We start from the raw sequence: 15,149 nt of genomic DNA, 5'->3' as shown, positions 1-15,149 counted from the left end.
AAAATAAAATGGTGTTGTAAAAATGAGAAATCGCTGGTCAACTTTTAACCCTTATAACTTCCTAACAAAAAAAAAATTTTGGTTCCAAAATTGTGCTGATGTAAAGTAAACATATGTGAAATGTTACTTATCAAGTTTTTTGTGTGTCATATCTCTGTGATTTAAGGGTATAAAAATTCAAAGTTGGAAAATTGCGAAATTTTCAAAATTTTCGTCAAATTTCCGTTTTTTTTTCACAAATAAACGCAAATTATATCAATAAAATTTTACCACTAACATGAAGTATAATATGTCACGAGAAAACATTGTCAGAATCACCAGGATCCATGGAAGCGTTCCAGAGTTATGACCTCATAAAGGGACAGTGGTCAGAATTGTAAAAATTGGCCCGGTCATGAACGTGCAAACCACCCTTGGGGGTTAAGGGGTTAAGGACACATACTCCTGGGAACAACTCCACTTTGATTTTTGTTGGATTTTACTTTATTCTTTTTATTTTCTTTAGAAAACATAAACCTGGCCCGATAATTTAGGAAAAGCCCATAGCCACGGACTAAGTAGCCACAGGATAAGAAGCACACACCACTCTCTGTCTGTTCGGTCCATTGCTGTCCCCTACTGGCGATTCTGATTACTGCACATTGGATTAGTAACTTTCCCAAAGTAAAGATGGCTTCCGGCCACGTAGGTAAAATAGGCACGTGATGGACGCTGACGTGACGCTCTCCCTACAACCAACCAATGAATGAGAAGCCGGTCTCCATGCCAACATGTTCCGCCCCCGTTCAGTGGCTCTTCCGGCCCCGGGTTCCTAAACATGGTGAGTGTTGTGTATTCTGGCATGTAGATGGGATGCCGGCGAGTGTCGGCATGTCGCGATATAAATTAGCAGTGACCGCTCCTTGTCCTCTGACCTAGAATGCGGGTGTCACATGGCATGGACTTCCCCTCTTTAACTCCATCGTGGTTGTCAGTGGCATTTAAAGGGCACCTCTGATGGTGACAGATCGCACCTGTGGCGTCCTGGATGGTGTGAAGCAGTGCTCTGGCCTGGGGCATATATTGGAGGGCGGATAGTGCATGGGGGCCACCAGAGCCGCTCCAGCACATAGGGGGCACGGGCCCCTTTAATACACAATGGTGTCTGATCATGTGCAGCTCCACAGCCTCCTCTCACTCCTGCCGAAGACCCCATTATGTATGTGAGTGGCGGTCACTGTACCATTAACGATTACAGCAAGCAACAGGCGTCCCCTGCACTCTGCCCGCCATTCCCCAGCACAAGGGGTTGTGTGGCCGCAGTCCCAGCCCTGCGTGTCCTAAGGCTGAGTGCACACGTTGCGGATTAGCCTGCGGTTTGACACCTGGTAATGGAGCAGGTTCCAAACCGCAGCGGAATCCACACAACGAAGTGACATGCTGTGGATTTAAAACCGCGGAAAATTCCGCACCGTGGGCACTGTGTTTTTCATTTTGTTTTGCCTTAAATGGTACTGTACACCGCAGCAGAATCCGCAATGTGTGCACACAGCCTAACAGGGCTGTGTAAGGGGCTCTCCGGGGACGATCAGTGGGACCTGCACGGATCAGCAGAACGCTGCGCTCAGCCTCTTCCTGCAGCCCATAGAGAGGGAATGGAGTTGTGGTTGAGTGCGCTGCTGCTCCATCCTGACGGGGAAAATGGTTCCCCTACTGCTCAGCCCAAGAGTCCGACCCTCACTGGTCAAAAAGTGATCACCTATCTTTGTTTCTACCGGAGAACCCCCTTTAACAGCGAAACATCAGGGGGTTGTGGTGATAATGAGACGGTGAGCTGCAGTAACTCTGCCTATCTGCTGTTTGTAGGGTTAGATGGCGATAATCGCAGGGAGATGGAGAAGGCGGCCGTGCCGTGTTTGTCGACAGTCGTAGCATATGCACTCACAGACAGTAAGGGGCCCCTGTGCAAGAATGGTATATGGGCCCTTGGCAGTCTAATAGCTCCTCATAATGCACAGTTACACCCGCTTTAGAGATTAGTGGCCCCCCATCTCTTGGGGCCCCTGGGTGGCCGCACAGGTTGCACCAATGGTATAACTTGAAAATTCAATACAAAGGATGGAATTGTATTGAATTTGATCTTGTAGCCCTTTTTTTTACTGAATATCAATAGTTTTTTTGCATATTTTTTTTTACCTTGGAGCTCGATTCTTCTTTCCTTTTTCTTGTCTGAACCCAGTGTCTTGGCAGAGACATGAATCTGTTGCTCGCGATCCTCAAAATATTTTTAAATCTGCAATTGGGGTGAGCTGAAAACTCTCTTTTTCATAAGTATAACATCCCTTCAGTTTGATGATGGGTTCATAATTTCGCTCCTGATTTGTTTCAGGTTATTCCAGAATTTCCAGCAGAAACCCTGCTGTATCTCACTATTAGGGCTCATACCCATTTGCGAGAAAAAAAAAAGGGTCAGATTGCCGGACCGAAAACACGGACGAGTGCTGTGCGAGTGTAATACGATTTCCGTGCGATTTTTACACGGAACTTCCGTATGCAATGCTATTTTAACATGAGCTTTTACATACAGCAGTTCTCTCTGTTAAATCTCATGTTAAAATGGCATTGTAAAAAAAACTGTACAAATCGTTTGAAAACCAAATATTCCTCAAAACGTGTATATATGTGTGTGTGTGTATATGTGTGTATATATAATATATATAGACAAAAAGAATACAGCAGCACATGTGCATGAATCTAGGCCATGCACATGTGCTGCTGTATTCTTTTTGTCTATATTGTACAGTTTTTGTAGCTTACACTTGTTCAACTTAGGAGGTGCTGTTCGTTTTTTTTTTTCTATATATAATACACACAGTACAGACCAAGAGTTTGGACACACCTTCTCACTCAAAGAGTTTTTTTATTTTCATGACTATGAAAATTGTAGATTCACTCTGAAGGCATCAAAACTATGAATTGACACATGTGGAATTATATAATTAACAAAAAAGTGTGAAACAACTGAAAATATGTCTTATATTCTAGGTTCTTCAAAGTAGCCACCTTTTGCTTTGATGACTGCTTTGCACACTCTTGGCATTCTCTTGATGAGCTTCAAGAGGTAGTCACCGGAAATGGTCTTCCAACAGTCTTGAAGGAGTTCCCAGAAATGCTTAGCACTTGTTGGCCCTTTTGCCTTCACTCTGCGGTCCAGCTCACCCCACACCATCTCGATTGGGTTCAGGTCTGGTGACTGTGGAGGCCAGGTCATCTGCGTAGCACCCCATCACTCTCCTTCTTGGTCAAATAGCCCTTACACAGCATGGAGGGGTGTTATGGGTCATTGTCCTGTTGAAAAATAAATGAGGGTCCAACTAAACGCAAACCGGATGGAATAGCATGCCGCTGCAAGATGCTGTGGTAGCCATGCTGGTTCAGTATGCCTTCAATGTTGAATAAATCCCCAACAGTGTCACCAGCAAAGCACCCCAACACCATCACACCTCCTCCTCCATGCTTCACGGTGGGAACCAGGCATGTAGAGTCCATCCGTTCACCTTTTCTGCGTCACACAAAGACACGGTGGTTGGAACCAAAGATCTCAAATTTTGACTCATCAGACCAAAGCACAGTTTTCCACTGGTCTAATGTCCATTCCTTGTGTTCTTTAGCCCAAACAAGTCTCTTCTGCTTGTTGCCTGTCCTTAGCAGTGGTTTCCTAGCAGCTATTTTACCATGAAGGCCTGCTGCACAAAGTCTCCTCTTAACAGTTGTTGTAGAGATGTGTCTGCTGCTAGAACTCTGTGTGGCATTGACCTGGTCTCTAATCTGAGCTGCTGTTAACCTGTGATTTCTGAGGCTGGTGACTCAGATGAACTTATCCTCCGCAGCAGAGGTGACTCTTGGTCTTCCTTTCCTGGGACGGTCCTCATGTGAGCCAGTTTCTTTGTAGTGCTTGATGGTTTTTGCCACTGCACTTGGGGACACTTTCAAAGTTTTCCCAATTTTTCGGACTTACTGACCTTCATTTCTTAAAGTAATGATGGCCACTTGTTTTTCTTTACTTAGCCACTTTTTTCTTGCCATAATTCAAATTCTAACAGTCTATTCAGTAGGACGATCAGCTGTGTATCCACCAGACTTCTGCACAACACAACTGATGGTCCCAACCCCATTTATAAGTTAAGAAATCCCACTTATTAAACCTGACAGGGCACACCTGTGAAGTGAAAACCATTTCCGGTGACTACCTCTTGAAGCTCATCAAGAGAATGCCAAGAGTGTGCAAAGCAGTAATCAAAGCAAAAGGTGGCTACTTTGAAGAACCTAGAATATAAGACATTTTCAGTTGTTTCACACTTTTTTGCTAATGATATAATTCCATGTGTTATTTCATAGTTTTGATGCCTTCAGAGTGAATCTACAATTGTCATAGTCATGAAAATAAAGAAAACTCTTTGAATGAGGTGTGTCCAAACTTTTGGCCTGTACTGTATATATACATCACATCTATTCTATGTGTATACATGTATTCTATCTTTTGTATTCTAACATGTCAGTGTGATTTTACAGTAGCCGCACATGAATTGCCGGTTTTTCAAAAGACACCGGTGCATATAAATCGGGTGCTGTACGATTTTTTTTTTCTCGCACCCATTGACTTGTATTGACGAGTCTTGTCCGCTATACACAGCAATTCTCAGCATGCTGCAATTTTTTTCTCAGTCCGATTTCGGCTGAGAAAAAAAAAAATCACAAATGGGATGTCACCTATTGAATAACATTGGTCCGAGTGCAATCAGATTTTTTTTATTGGATTGCACTTGTCCGTATTTCTTGTCAGTGAGTATGAGCCCTTTTGTAAATCACAGCAAAAAAATGCACTGCTGAAATAAGTGAACCCAGCATGAAGAAATGATCACGTGTTAGAGACTTACCATAAATATGCCTGCTGTAAATACCACTGTTCTGAATTTGTTGGTGTTCTGATTGTATTCCTGCGCCCCTCCGTTCCTGACATGTGATCTTAAAGGCAGCCTGTCATTAAGTTCATGCGGCACGGATCGGAGCCCGGCTGGGTGATTGCAGCCCAATATGTTTTACTCTGAAACTTTCCAGCTTTTTAGAGAAAACGTTTGACGACACAGCCGAGGACCACAGGGGGAGAGTCTAGTCCGACCACAGGGGGAGAGTCTAGTCCGACCACAGGGGGAGAGTCTAGTCCGACCACAGAGGGAGAGTCTAGTCCGACCACAGAGGGAGAGTCTAGTCCGACCACAGAGGGAGAGTCTAGTCCGACCACAGAGGGAGAGTCTAGTCCGACCACAGAGGGAGAGTCTAGTCCGACCACAGAGGGAGAGTCTAGTCCGACCACAGAGGGAGAGTCTAGTCCGACCACAGAGGGAGAGTCTAGTCCGACCACAGAGGGAGAGTCTAGTCCGACCACAGAGGGAGAGTCTAGTGCGGCCACAGGGGGAGAGTCTAGTGCGGCCACAGGGGGAGAGTCTAGTGCGGCCACAGGGGGAGAGTCTAGTGCGGCCACAGGGGGAGGGTCTAGTGCGGCCACAGGGGGAGGGTCTAGTGCGGCCACAGGGGGAGGGTCTAGTGCGGCCACAGGGGGAGGGTCTAGTGCGGCCACAGGGGGAGGGTCTAGTGCGGCCACAGGGGGAGGGTCTAGTGCGGCCACAGGAGGAGGGTCTAGTGCGGCCACAGGGGGAGGGTCTAGTCCGATCATATCGCCATACGAGGCAGATATACAGATGCAGCCTTACTACAAATATTTGTTTTTTTATTACTGTATTTTAATAGGGGGAGGGTTTGATTCAAATTTTTATATTTTAATGTTTTGAGGGAGTTTATACATCTTTTTTTCTTAAGCTCATTTTTTTTTTTTTTTTTTAGTTTAATGAGCTTCAAAGGAGTACCAAAAAGACAAGGGAGACTTTCAGTAGGCTCCAAGCTGCCTTGGTAACACATAGGTACCCCACAATCGCATGCTATGAGGCTTATTAGAGCCAGTGCGCTTGAGCACCGGTGACCATGTCATTTAACTGGCGTATATGCAGTTGCCTTTGTCTGCCCCTCATGATCAGATCGGGCTACCCCTGCTGAAACACCTCTAGAGAACATGTTGTGTTGTCCCCTAGAGACATGGGTTTATGTTAGTTGGCAGAAGTTCAGAGGATCTGTTCAAGCACGTGGTCCCATCTGGGGACCATAGGCAGGGAACAGACTATCACGGCACCGCCCCTGCCCGGCTCTTCCCACCTCTGCTAAAGCAGGTCTTTTCATATGTACACACAACGGAAAGACCTGTCAATCACCTGTTGTGGTGTTGGATTAAGCCCCCGTTACACACTGCGATATCGCTAGCAATATCGCTGTAAAGTCACCGATTTTGTGACTTTGCAGCGATATTGCTAGTGATATCGCTGCATGTGATATTTACCTCCGACCGGCTCCCCCGCTGGTTATCGCTGATCGCGCGAGAAGCTCCTGGATCATTTCTCGTCGGCCACTTCCTGCGGCGCTTCCTGCTGTGACGAGGAGCGACGCGTGGAGCCGTTCGGGAGGACGTCAGGATCGCCGCGTCTGACAGGTAAGTAGCGACCCCCATCCCCAGCGATGTTGCTGGTGAGATCTGCCTGTGTGGCAGCTCACTAGCCACCACCTAGCGATGCACCAGTGATCCTGACCGCGTCATATCGCTGGTCGGCATCGCTGGTGTATCGCTAGGTGTAACGGTACCCTTAGCGTCGGCTCTCTCAACTTGCCACATTTTCAAAGTATATTTTCTCTGAAATGCTGCGGCGCTCCTGAGAATAGTATATATGGCTGCAGTTTTTGCTGGGCATATTCTTTTTAAAGAGGACCTGTTACCCGGTCAAAATTGGCCAATATTTGCTCCTATTTTATTTGTTCCTGTTGGTCCCTGTGTGTTTTTTTTTCTTTTTAATCCACGATATGGGCCTTTATATTTTTTGGTAATTTTTATGGTCTTTACCAAGGCGGCATGGTTCACAGTATTCTCTGGGGTCATGTCTAAGGCTGCTCTCCTGGGGGTGTTATGGAGTTCTTACAGCCGCCTTTGTTGTATTTTTTGGTCCAGTAAGAAGACACTTAAATACCTTTTCTTTCATTTTAAGGGGACCATACATCTATTCCGGAAGACACAGCGATCACTTTTGGGCAAATTAACGCAAGAATTTCGACTAGTGACATCTGACCGGAGGGTGAGTAGCTACTAAGGGCCCAATTATATGGGCGGGTAATTTGGCTAAGTAGTCACAAGAAAGCATATTTGGAGGACCTGGCATAAAACTACCAGCATTTGCAGAATTTGTGCACCACTGTGTCTTGCCCAATACTTGTGCAATAATTTTATGCCAGATTTCTGGTGCAAAGTGATGAATTTGGCCAAGAGTGTTATTCTATACTTTAGCTATCGTCACACATTCCAAATTCTGTGGCGCTATGATGTAAGTCACTCCCAGTGTATTGGGCCATTACATAATGACTGGCATGTAAAACCTACAGAGCAAACCGCAGGGGAGATGTATGTGCTTCTCTTCTGGCTATAAAAACGTTTTACCTTGTCGACTTTTATTAAAAAGGAGATCACACAAGCCCTTGTCAAAAGTGCACACGTATTCTATAAGCAGGGCCCGTTATGCCTTGAGAACATACTTTTGTGTGTATCTGGTTTTTGCACAGTGCCCATTCATCATTTCCTCTGGTTCGTCCTCTGGTTCGTGAACGCTTATGGAGGAAAACACGCACACCAGAAGACTTCATACACTTCAAATTTATGTTAAGGACATATAACTCTGCCCTTCACCTCGCCAAACAGACCTACTTCACCACCCTGATCTCCTCACTATCCAACAACCCCAAGAAACTTTTTGACACCTTTCACTCCCTCCTCAGGCCAAAAGCACAAGCCCCTATCACAGACATTTGCGCTGATGACCTTGCCTCCCACTTTATAGAGAAAATAGACAATATCCGTCAGGAAATCCGCTCCCAATCACCAAATTCAGTGACTCCCATCCCTCCCTGCATTCCCCCTGGCTCACTCTCCACATTCGATCCCATCACAGAAGAAGTAGTCTCCAGGCTCCTCTCCTCTTCTCGTCCGACTACATGCACAACCGACCCCATTCCCTCACATCTCCTCCAGTCTCTCTCCCCAGTCGTCACAACTCACCTAACTACAATCTTTAATCTCTCCCTCTCCTCTGGCATTTTCCCCTCCTCCTTCAAACACTCTATCATTACTCCATTACTAAAGAAACCCACCCTCGACCCATCCTGCACAAACAACTACAGACCAGTCTTCAATCTCCCCTTCATCTCTAAACTCTTGGAGCGCCTGATATACTCACGCCTTACCCGTTACCTCTCCACTCACTCCCTCCTAGACCCTTCACAGTCCGGTTTCCGCCCCCTACATTCGACAGAAACTACACTCATCAAAGTGACCAATGACCTTCTGACAGCAAAACGTAATGGTGACCACTCTTTGCTCATTCTTCTCGACCTTTCTGCAGCTTTCGACACTGTTGACCATCCTCTCCTACTCTCTAGGCTCCAGTCACTAGGCATTAAGGACACTGCTCTTTCCTGGTTCTCCTCCTATCTTTCCGACCGCTCCTTCAGTGTTCTGTTTTCTGGCTCCACTTCATCTCCTCTTCCTCTCACTGTTGGGGTACCTCAGGGCTCAGTCCTTGGCCCCCTTCTCTTCTCTCTCTATACAGCCCCAATTGGACAGACCATCAGCAGATTTGGCTTTCAGTACCATCTTTATGCTGATGACACACAACTGTACACATCATCCCCTGACCTTACCTCCGCTGTACTACAGAACACCACTGACTGTCTGTCTGCAGTCTCCAACATCATGTCTGCTCTCTATCTGAAACTCAACCTCTCCAAAACTGAACTTCTTCTGCTCCCACCATCTACTAACCTCCCTAAATCTGACATTTCCCTCTCTGTGGGTGGCACCATAATAACACCCCGACAGCAGGCACGCTGTCTGGGTGTTATGTTCGACTCCGATCTCTCCTTCACCTCCCATATACAATCTCTTGCCCGCTCATGCCGCTTACACCTAAAGAACATCTCTAGAATCCGCCCTTTTCTCACCATGGAAACAACAAAAACTCTCACTGTCGCACTGATCCACTCCCGCCTGGACTACTGTAATGCTCTATTAATTGGCCTCCCTCTCACTCGACTCTCCCCTCTCCAGTCTATCCTTAATGCAGCAGCCAGGGTTGTCCATTTGGCTAATCGTTACTCAGACGCGTCCGCTCTTCGCCAGTCGTTACACTGGCTGCCAATTCATTACAGGGTACAATTCAAAGTACTTGTTCTCACCCACAAAGCTCTCCACAGTGCGTCACCCCCTTACATCTCCTCCCTCATTTCTGTCTATCGGCCTAACCGACCGCTGCGCTCTGCAAATGACTTTCGACTAACCTCTGCCCTAATCCGTACCTCCCACTCCCGACTCCAAGACTTCTCCCGTGCTGCGCCAATCCTCTGGAATGCTCTACCCCAAGATATTAGGATCATCCACAATTTGCATAGTTTTAGGCGCTCGCTCAAAACGCATTTGTTCAGAGCGGCCTATCACATTCAGTAATCAAAGTCATGTTATGTTTGTGTGTGTGTAGCCCATTCACTATCTCCATCTAACCCCCACCCTCTGAAGATGGCTGGACCGTCATTGTAAATACATCATTGTAAATACAAACCTATGCTTTGTATCTCCCCCACCTCATTGTAGATTGTAAGCTCCACAAGCAGGGTCATCTTATTTCGCTTTAATTATTGTATTGTTAACGTTGTTACTTATGACTGTTGTGTTTGAAACTGTTCAACTGTAAAGCGCTGCGGAATATGTTGGCGCTATATAAATAAAGATTATTATTATTATTATTATTATTCGTCTTCCATCCATTATTATTACATCTTGTGAACGTTGCAGTTTTCACATTGGCCACTAGATGGCACAACAGGCTGCACTTCGCTGTACAGAAAAACTGAAAATCGTATCTGACAGCAGGAGGGATAATGGCTGAGTGAGTTGGGGCTTAATTATTATTATGCTTTGCTTATATGGCACCATCATATTCTGCAGTACTGTACACACGTCATTTCTGTCCCCATTGGGGCTCACAATCTAGGTTCCCTATTAGTATGTGTTTGGAGGAAACCTAAGCAAACACGGGGAGAACATACAAAGTCCTTGCAGATGTTGTCCTTGGTGGGATTTGAACCCAGAACCCCAGTGCAGCAAGACTGCAGTGCTAACCACTAAGCCACCATGGCTTGTAACTCTTTACAGGGAATCTGGCTGCTGAATTTCAACCCCCCCCCCCCAACTATTTATATGTCCATGTAGCTCTTTCAAAGACAAATTCAGCAAGGTCATTACATGGGCCGTCCATTCCTTAGTTTCTGAGAAATCAGCGTTTGAATCGATATGCAAGTAAAGCTGAAGAGCTACTATAGTTCTGAAGCCTCCGTCACTCCAGCTCTATTCCTCGACCAGCGCCGCCGCCTCCTGTTTGACTGACTCATTCTTTCATTCCCTTTGGTGACTTGTTTGATTTGCTCTGTATACTGCAGTACTGATGTTTTGCAGTATTTCGTGTCAGTGATGGGCATCTACAACGCCCAACCATTGGTACCAAGATGGCAATAATGGGAGTCAGAGTAAGGCCGGTTTCACACTAGCGCATTTTCAGCGCGCGCACGGCCGGGGGTAGCTCCGCCCCCGATCCGGCTCTCTGCCCGGCGTGCCCGCCCCTTCCTTGTAGCGCCGCCTCCTAGCGGACAGCGGCGCCTGCGATCGGCGCACCCTATCTTTAGCATAGGGTGCGCCGATCGTGCGCAGGCCGTGCGCTAGTTGCGCTTTGACCTGCGCTGCGCACTTTTGACGGTGCGCCGTGCGCGCCAAAATCCGAAAAGTTTGATTTTGGCGCGCACGGCGCACCGTCAAAAGTGCGCAGCGCAGGTCAAAGCGCAACTAGCGCACGGCCTGCGCACGATCGGCGCACCCTATGCTAAAGATAGGGTGCGCCGATCGCAGGCGCCGCTGTCCGCTAGGAGGCGGCGCTACAAGGAAGGGGCGGGCACGGCGGGCAGAGAGCCGGATCGGGGGCGGAGCTACCCCCGGCCGTGCGCGCGCTGAAAATGCGCTAGTGTGAAACCGGCCTAACCCATCGACACCCCACAGTTGCTTCCAGAAGAGCTTACATGCATCGGCAATCACTCCATTTAAATGCCACTGTTGGTGATTGACAGTGACATCTAAATGGTTAAACAGCAGCCGGCATCTCTCACATGTGGCACGGACTACAGTTGCATTCATATGCACCAAGAGGTTAATAAAGACGAGTCAGAAATCTGCACATCTTTGCTTTTAGGAAGCAAAGAAACAACAACAGAAAATAAAATATGTGCAAAGGTGCCCAAAGCATTCACCGCAGAACTAAATTGTTATTTAAAGTTCCAGCCGTGGCTCGGCACATCTAGGAACAGTCAGCGAGCGCAGCGATATTGATCCATACTGTGTGAATGACTCTGGCCTTTCTGTTTGCAGTCATGGAAGATCTTGTTGTTTGGTGCCATAAATGTGGTTTGCACGGGCTTCCTGCTGACGTGGTGCAGCTCTACAAACAGTATGGGTACGTAATTCCATGGAGACAATCCTTGGTGTCAGACACAGCATGTCCTCCCTCTCCATGCTACTTCTGCATTCCTCCCTCTCCATGCTACTTCTGCGTGTCCTCTCTCTCCATGCTACCTCTGCGTGTCCTCCCTCTCCATGCTACCTCTGCGTGTCCTCCCTCTCCATGCTACCTCTGCGTGTCCTCTCTTTCCATGCTACCTCTGCGTGTCCTCTCTTTCCATGCTACCTCTGCGTGTCCTCTCTTTCCATGCTACCTCTGCGTGTCCTCTCTTTCCATGCTACCTCTGCGTGTCCTCTCTTTCCATGCTACCTCTGCGTGTCCTCTCTTTCCATGCTACCTCTGCGTGTCCTCTCTTTCCATGCTACCTCTGCGTGTCCTCTCTTTCCATGCTACCTCTGCGTGTCCTCTCTTTCCATGCTACCTCTGCGTGTCCTCTCTTTCCATGCTACCTCTGCGTGTCCTCTCTTTCCATGCTACCTCTGCGTGTCCTCTCTTTCCATGCTACCTCTGCGTGTCCTCTCTTTCCATGCTACCTCTGCGTGTCCTCTCTTTCCATGCTACCTCTGCGTGTCCTCTCTTTCCATGCTACCTCTGCGTGTCCTCTCTTTCCATGCTACCTCTGCGTGTCCTCTCTTTCCATGCTACCTCTGCGTGTCCTCTCTTTCCATGCTACCTCTGCGTGTCCTCCCTCTCCATGCTACCTCTGCGTGTCCTCCCTCTCCATGCTACCTCTGCGTGTCCTCCCTCTCCATGCTACCTCTGCGTGTCCTCCCTCTCCATGCTACCTCTGCGTGTCCTCTCTCTCCATGCTACCTCTGCGTGTCCTCTCTCTCCATGCTACCTCTGCGTGTCCTCTCTCTCCATGCTACCTCTGCGTGTCCTCCCTCTCCATGCTACCTCTGCGTGTCCTCCCTCTCCATGCTACCTCTGCGTGTCCTCCCTCTCCATGCTACCTCTGCGTGTCCTCCCTCTCCATGCTACCTCTGCGTGTCCTCCCTCTCCATGCTACCTCTGCGTGTCCTCCCTCTCCATGCTACCTCTGCGTGTCCTCCCTCTCCATGCTACCTCTGCGTGTCCTCTCTCTCCATGCTACCTCTGCGTGTCCTCTCTCTCCATGCTACCTCTGCGTGTCCTCTCTTTCCATGCTACCTCTGCGTGTCCTCTCTTTCCATGCTACCTCTGCGTGTCCTCTCTTTCCATGCTACCTCTGCGTGTCCTCTCTTTCCATGCTACCTCTGCGTGTCCTCTCTTTCCATGCTACCTCTGCGTGTCCTCTCTTTCCATGCTACCTCTGCGTGTCCTCTCTTTCCATGCTACCTCTGCGTGTCCTCTCTTTCCATGCTACCTCTGCGTGTCCTCTCTTTCCATGCTACCTCTGCGTGTCCTCTCTTCTCCATGCTACCTCTGCGTGTCCTGCCTCTCCATGATACCTCTTACTCATGAGCCAAGGGCAATCCATCATTATCCCACATTTATTTATCACCGGTATTTTTAATAGTGTAAACTACTAGTTTATGTATTCTAAAACAAGCGAAGCCTTTTATTAAGGGGTCAGTCCAGTGTGAGTTATATAAAGGCCATCACCTTCCCAAGGTGCACAGCATATTAAAGGCAACCTGTCCACAGTTTCAGGCAGCGTGAGATCCAGTCAGACTCCCTCATTATAGAGAACTATGTTTTATGGTGGTGGTTCCGAGAAAACAAGTAGGGCAGAGAGAAGAGTCCGCTGGGTGGCTCCATCTTGCTCCTCCCTTCCCTGTGATACCTGAGTGACAGGTCCCTCTCTATATGGGAACGGGGTAAGACCTGTCAATGATGCCAGGCTGGGCGGAGAAAAGCCTCCAAGGAGCCACCCAGTGGACTCGTCTCCTTTTTCAATGTTTTAGCATTTTTCAAAATAAAGAAAATTAATCTATTAAAGGGCCGTTCCTGAACGTCATCCTGTGAGTTTTTTAGGCAGTATAAAGACTGTGGGTACGTTCCCTTTAAATGACTTATGAAATGTTAATTTTAGAATAACCTATTCTTTCCTGCATCACTTTACCAGCAGTGTGACTTGTTGTATTTCTTTTTCAGCTTTAACTGCTTACACCTACCTTACAATTTTTGACCTCTTCAGGTAAGCTTGTGATGAACTCTACCTTTGTTTATTAGGTAATTTGACATATGGCAAAAAAAAAAATGTCCCTGGCTGGTGTTTGGAGCAATGAATTAGCGGTGCCGAATGGGATATTCCCTGTTCGTTCTCCCAGGATGCCGGATCCATGTGATTTCCATATATGAATATTGCTGTGATCTACACTTCATATTATAGGACCAGTCCGTCCTCTTATTCCATCTGCCCAGCAATGTCATTAATGGAGAATGCTTCCTCTATGTTCTCATTACTTCCCGTTAACCTGTACCCTATATTCTGCCTTTATTTTCGCAGTTTAATAACGTGTTTGATAAGCTATTGGGTAATGGTGAAAAAACAAAGTCCAACATATTCTTTTGGGTATGTACTGCTTGCATGTTATTTGCCCAGCTATGGGCTCGCTCACACTTGCGAATAATTCACAGTGATGATAATAACAAGCTAATAATGAATTGGTTAACCTTGTTATATTTTTAAAATTATTTTTTTTTAATATGAAACGTTGTCCATTGGCTATTTCTCTGTTATATTGTTCAGTCCTGGCCAGCCCTTTTTAAAGACCTATCAATTAGATGGTTCACCATGAGATCAGCTGGGATTTTCCCCTTTCAGAAAATCCCAGTCCCTAGGTGCAGTTTGTTATTAAGGAAAGAAAACAACAAGTAGGGCTTTGCTCCTCCTCCTCCGGTCCAGCACTGCATTCCCACCACTGGTTCTGGTGCCTGGTCAATCCCCGAGCTTAGCTCAGTGCCCAATTGAGAGCTTTGCCACGTGATGTCATTCCCAGGCGCTGTGGTAGAGGCCCTGATATGGACCTGGGGAGAGTGAGTTGACTTTTTTATGTTATTTTTTTAACATGTTCCCAGGGACCAAGATTTTCTGTTAGGGCACAACCCTTTTAGTATGCTAAGAGAAATTCACAAGCTGCAGTTTGGGTACAACTTCAACCTCTGAGTAAATGTTACACATGTACGGTCCGACACCTGAGCGGCCTTTCACTGCTCGCAGTGCACAATAATAATGTCCGGTGGCCATGTCCTAGTGAGGAGTGCATGAGACCCTGTGGGCCATAGTCTGCTGGTCAGAAAAACCTTTATCAATCTACTGAAATCCGGTAGACCGTGACAAGAACGTAAACGATCACAAAAAACCTTGCGCTCCCGTTTTTTTTAATAAGTATTAGCAAATTGCAGTGTTTTCTATGTTTTTTAAATATTTTATGTTATTCTTTTTTTTTTTTTTAGATTTGAAAGGTTTGAAGTGTTATCAGTGTTCGCATCCACAGTCCTGGCACAACTGGGGGCGCTCTTCATACTGAAAGAGAGGTA

The 15,149-nt window shown here is 47.0% G+C and overlaps 1 protein-coding gene across 4 annotated transcripts in view; it reads left to right on the top strand.

Annotated features, from left to right (window-relative positions):
• Positions 1-675: 675 nt before the first annotated feature.
• SLC30A6 (solute carrier family 30 member 6) overlaps positions 676-15,149 on the top strand; it is a 35,721-nt gene continuing 21,247 nt past the window's right edge. The window contains exons 1-6 of one of the 4 annotated variants that reach the window (XM_073557537.1): positions 676-820; positions 7,125-7,211; positions 11,594-11,678; positions 13,761-13,803; positions 14,116-14,181; positions 15,066-15,146. In XM_073557537.1, the coding sequence (XP_073413638.1) occupies positions 746-820; positions 7,125-7,211; positions 11,594-11,678; positions 13,761-13,803; positions 14,116-14,181; positions 15,066-15,146 (437 nt within the window). In that variant the 5' untranslated portion in view covers positions 676-745. Of the gene's footprint in view, positions 821-852; positions 1,203-1,619; positions 1,809-7,124; positions 7,212-11,593; positions 11,679-13,760; positions 13,804-14,115; positions 14,182-15,065; positions 15,147-15,149 lie in introns of those variants that run through there. The other 3 variants (XM_073557538.1, XM_073557539.1, XM_073557536.1) reach the window with 3 other exon arrangements.

This window comes from Dendrobates tinctorius, unplaced genomic scaffold, assembly GCF_039654945.1.
Source record: "Dendrobates tinctorius isolate UK_male_01 unplaced genomic scaffold, ASM3965494v1 ptg000250l, whole genome shotgun sequence".
NCBI lineage: Eukaryota > Metazoa > Chordata > Amphibia > Anura > Dendrobatidae > Dendrobates > Dendrobates tinctorius.
Note: the sequence above shows the minus strand (reverse complement) of the source record. Positions and strands in the feature narration are given on the sequence as shown.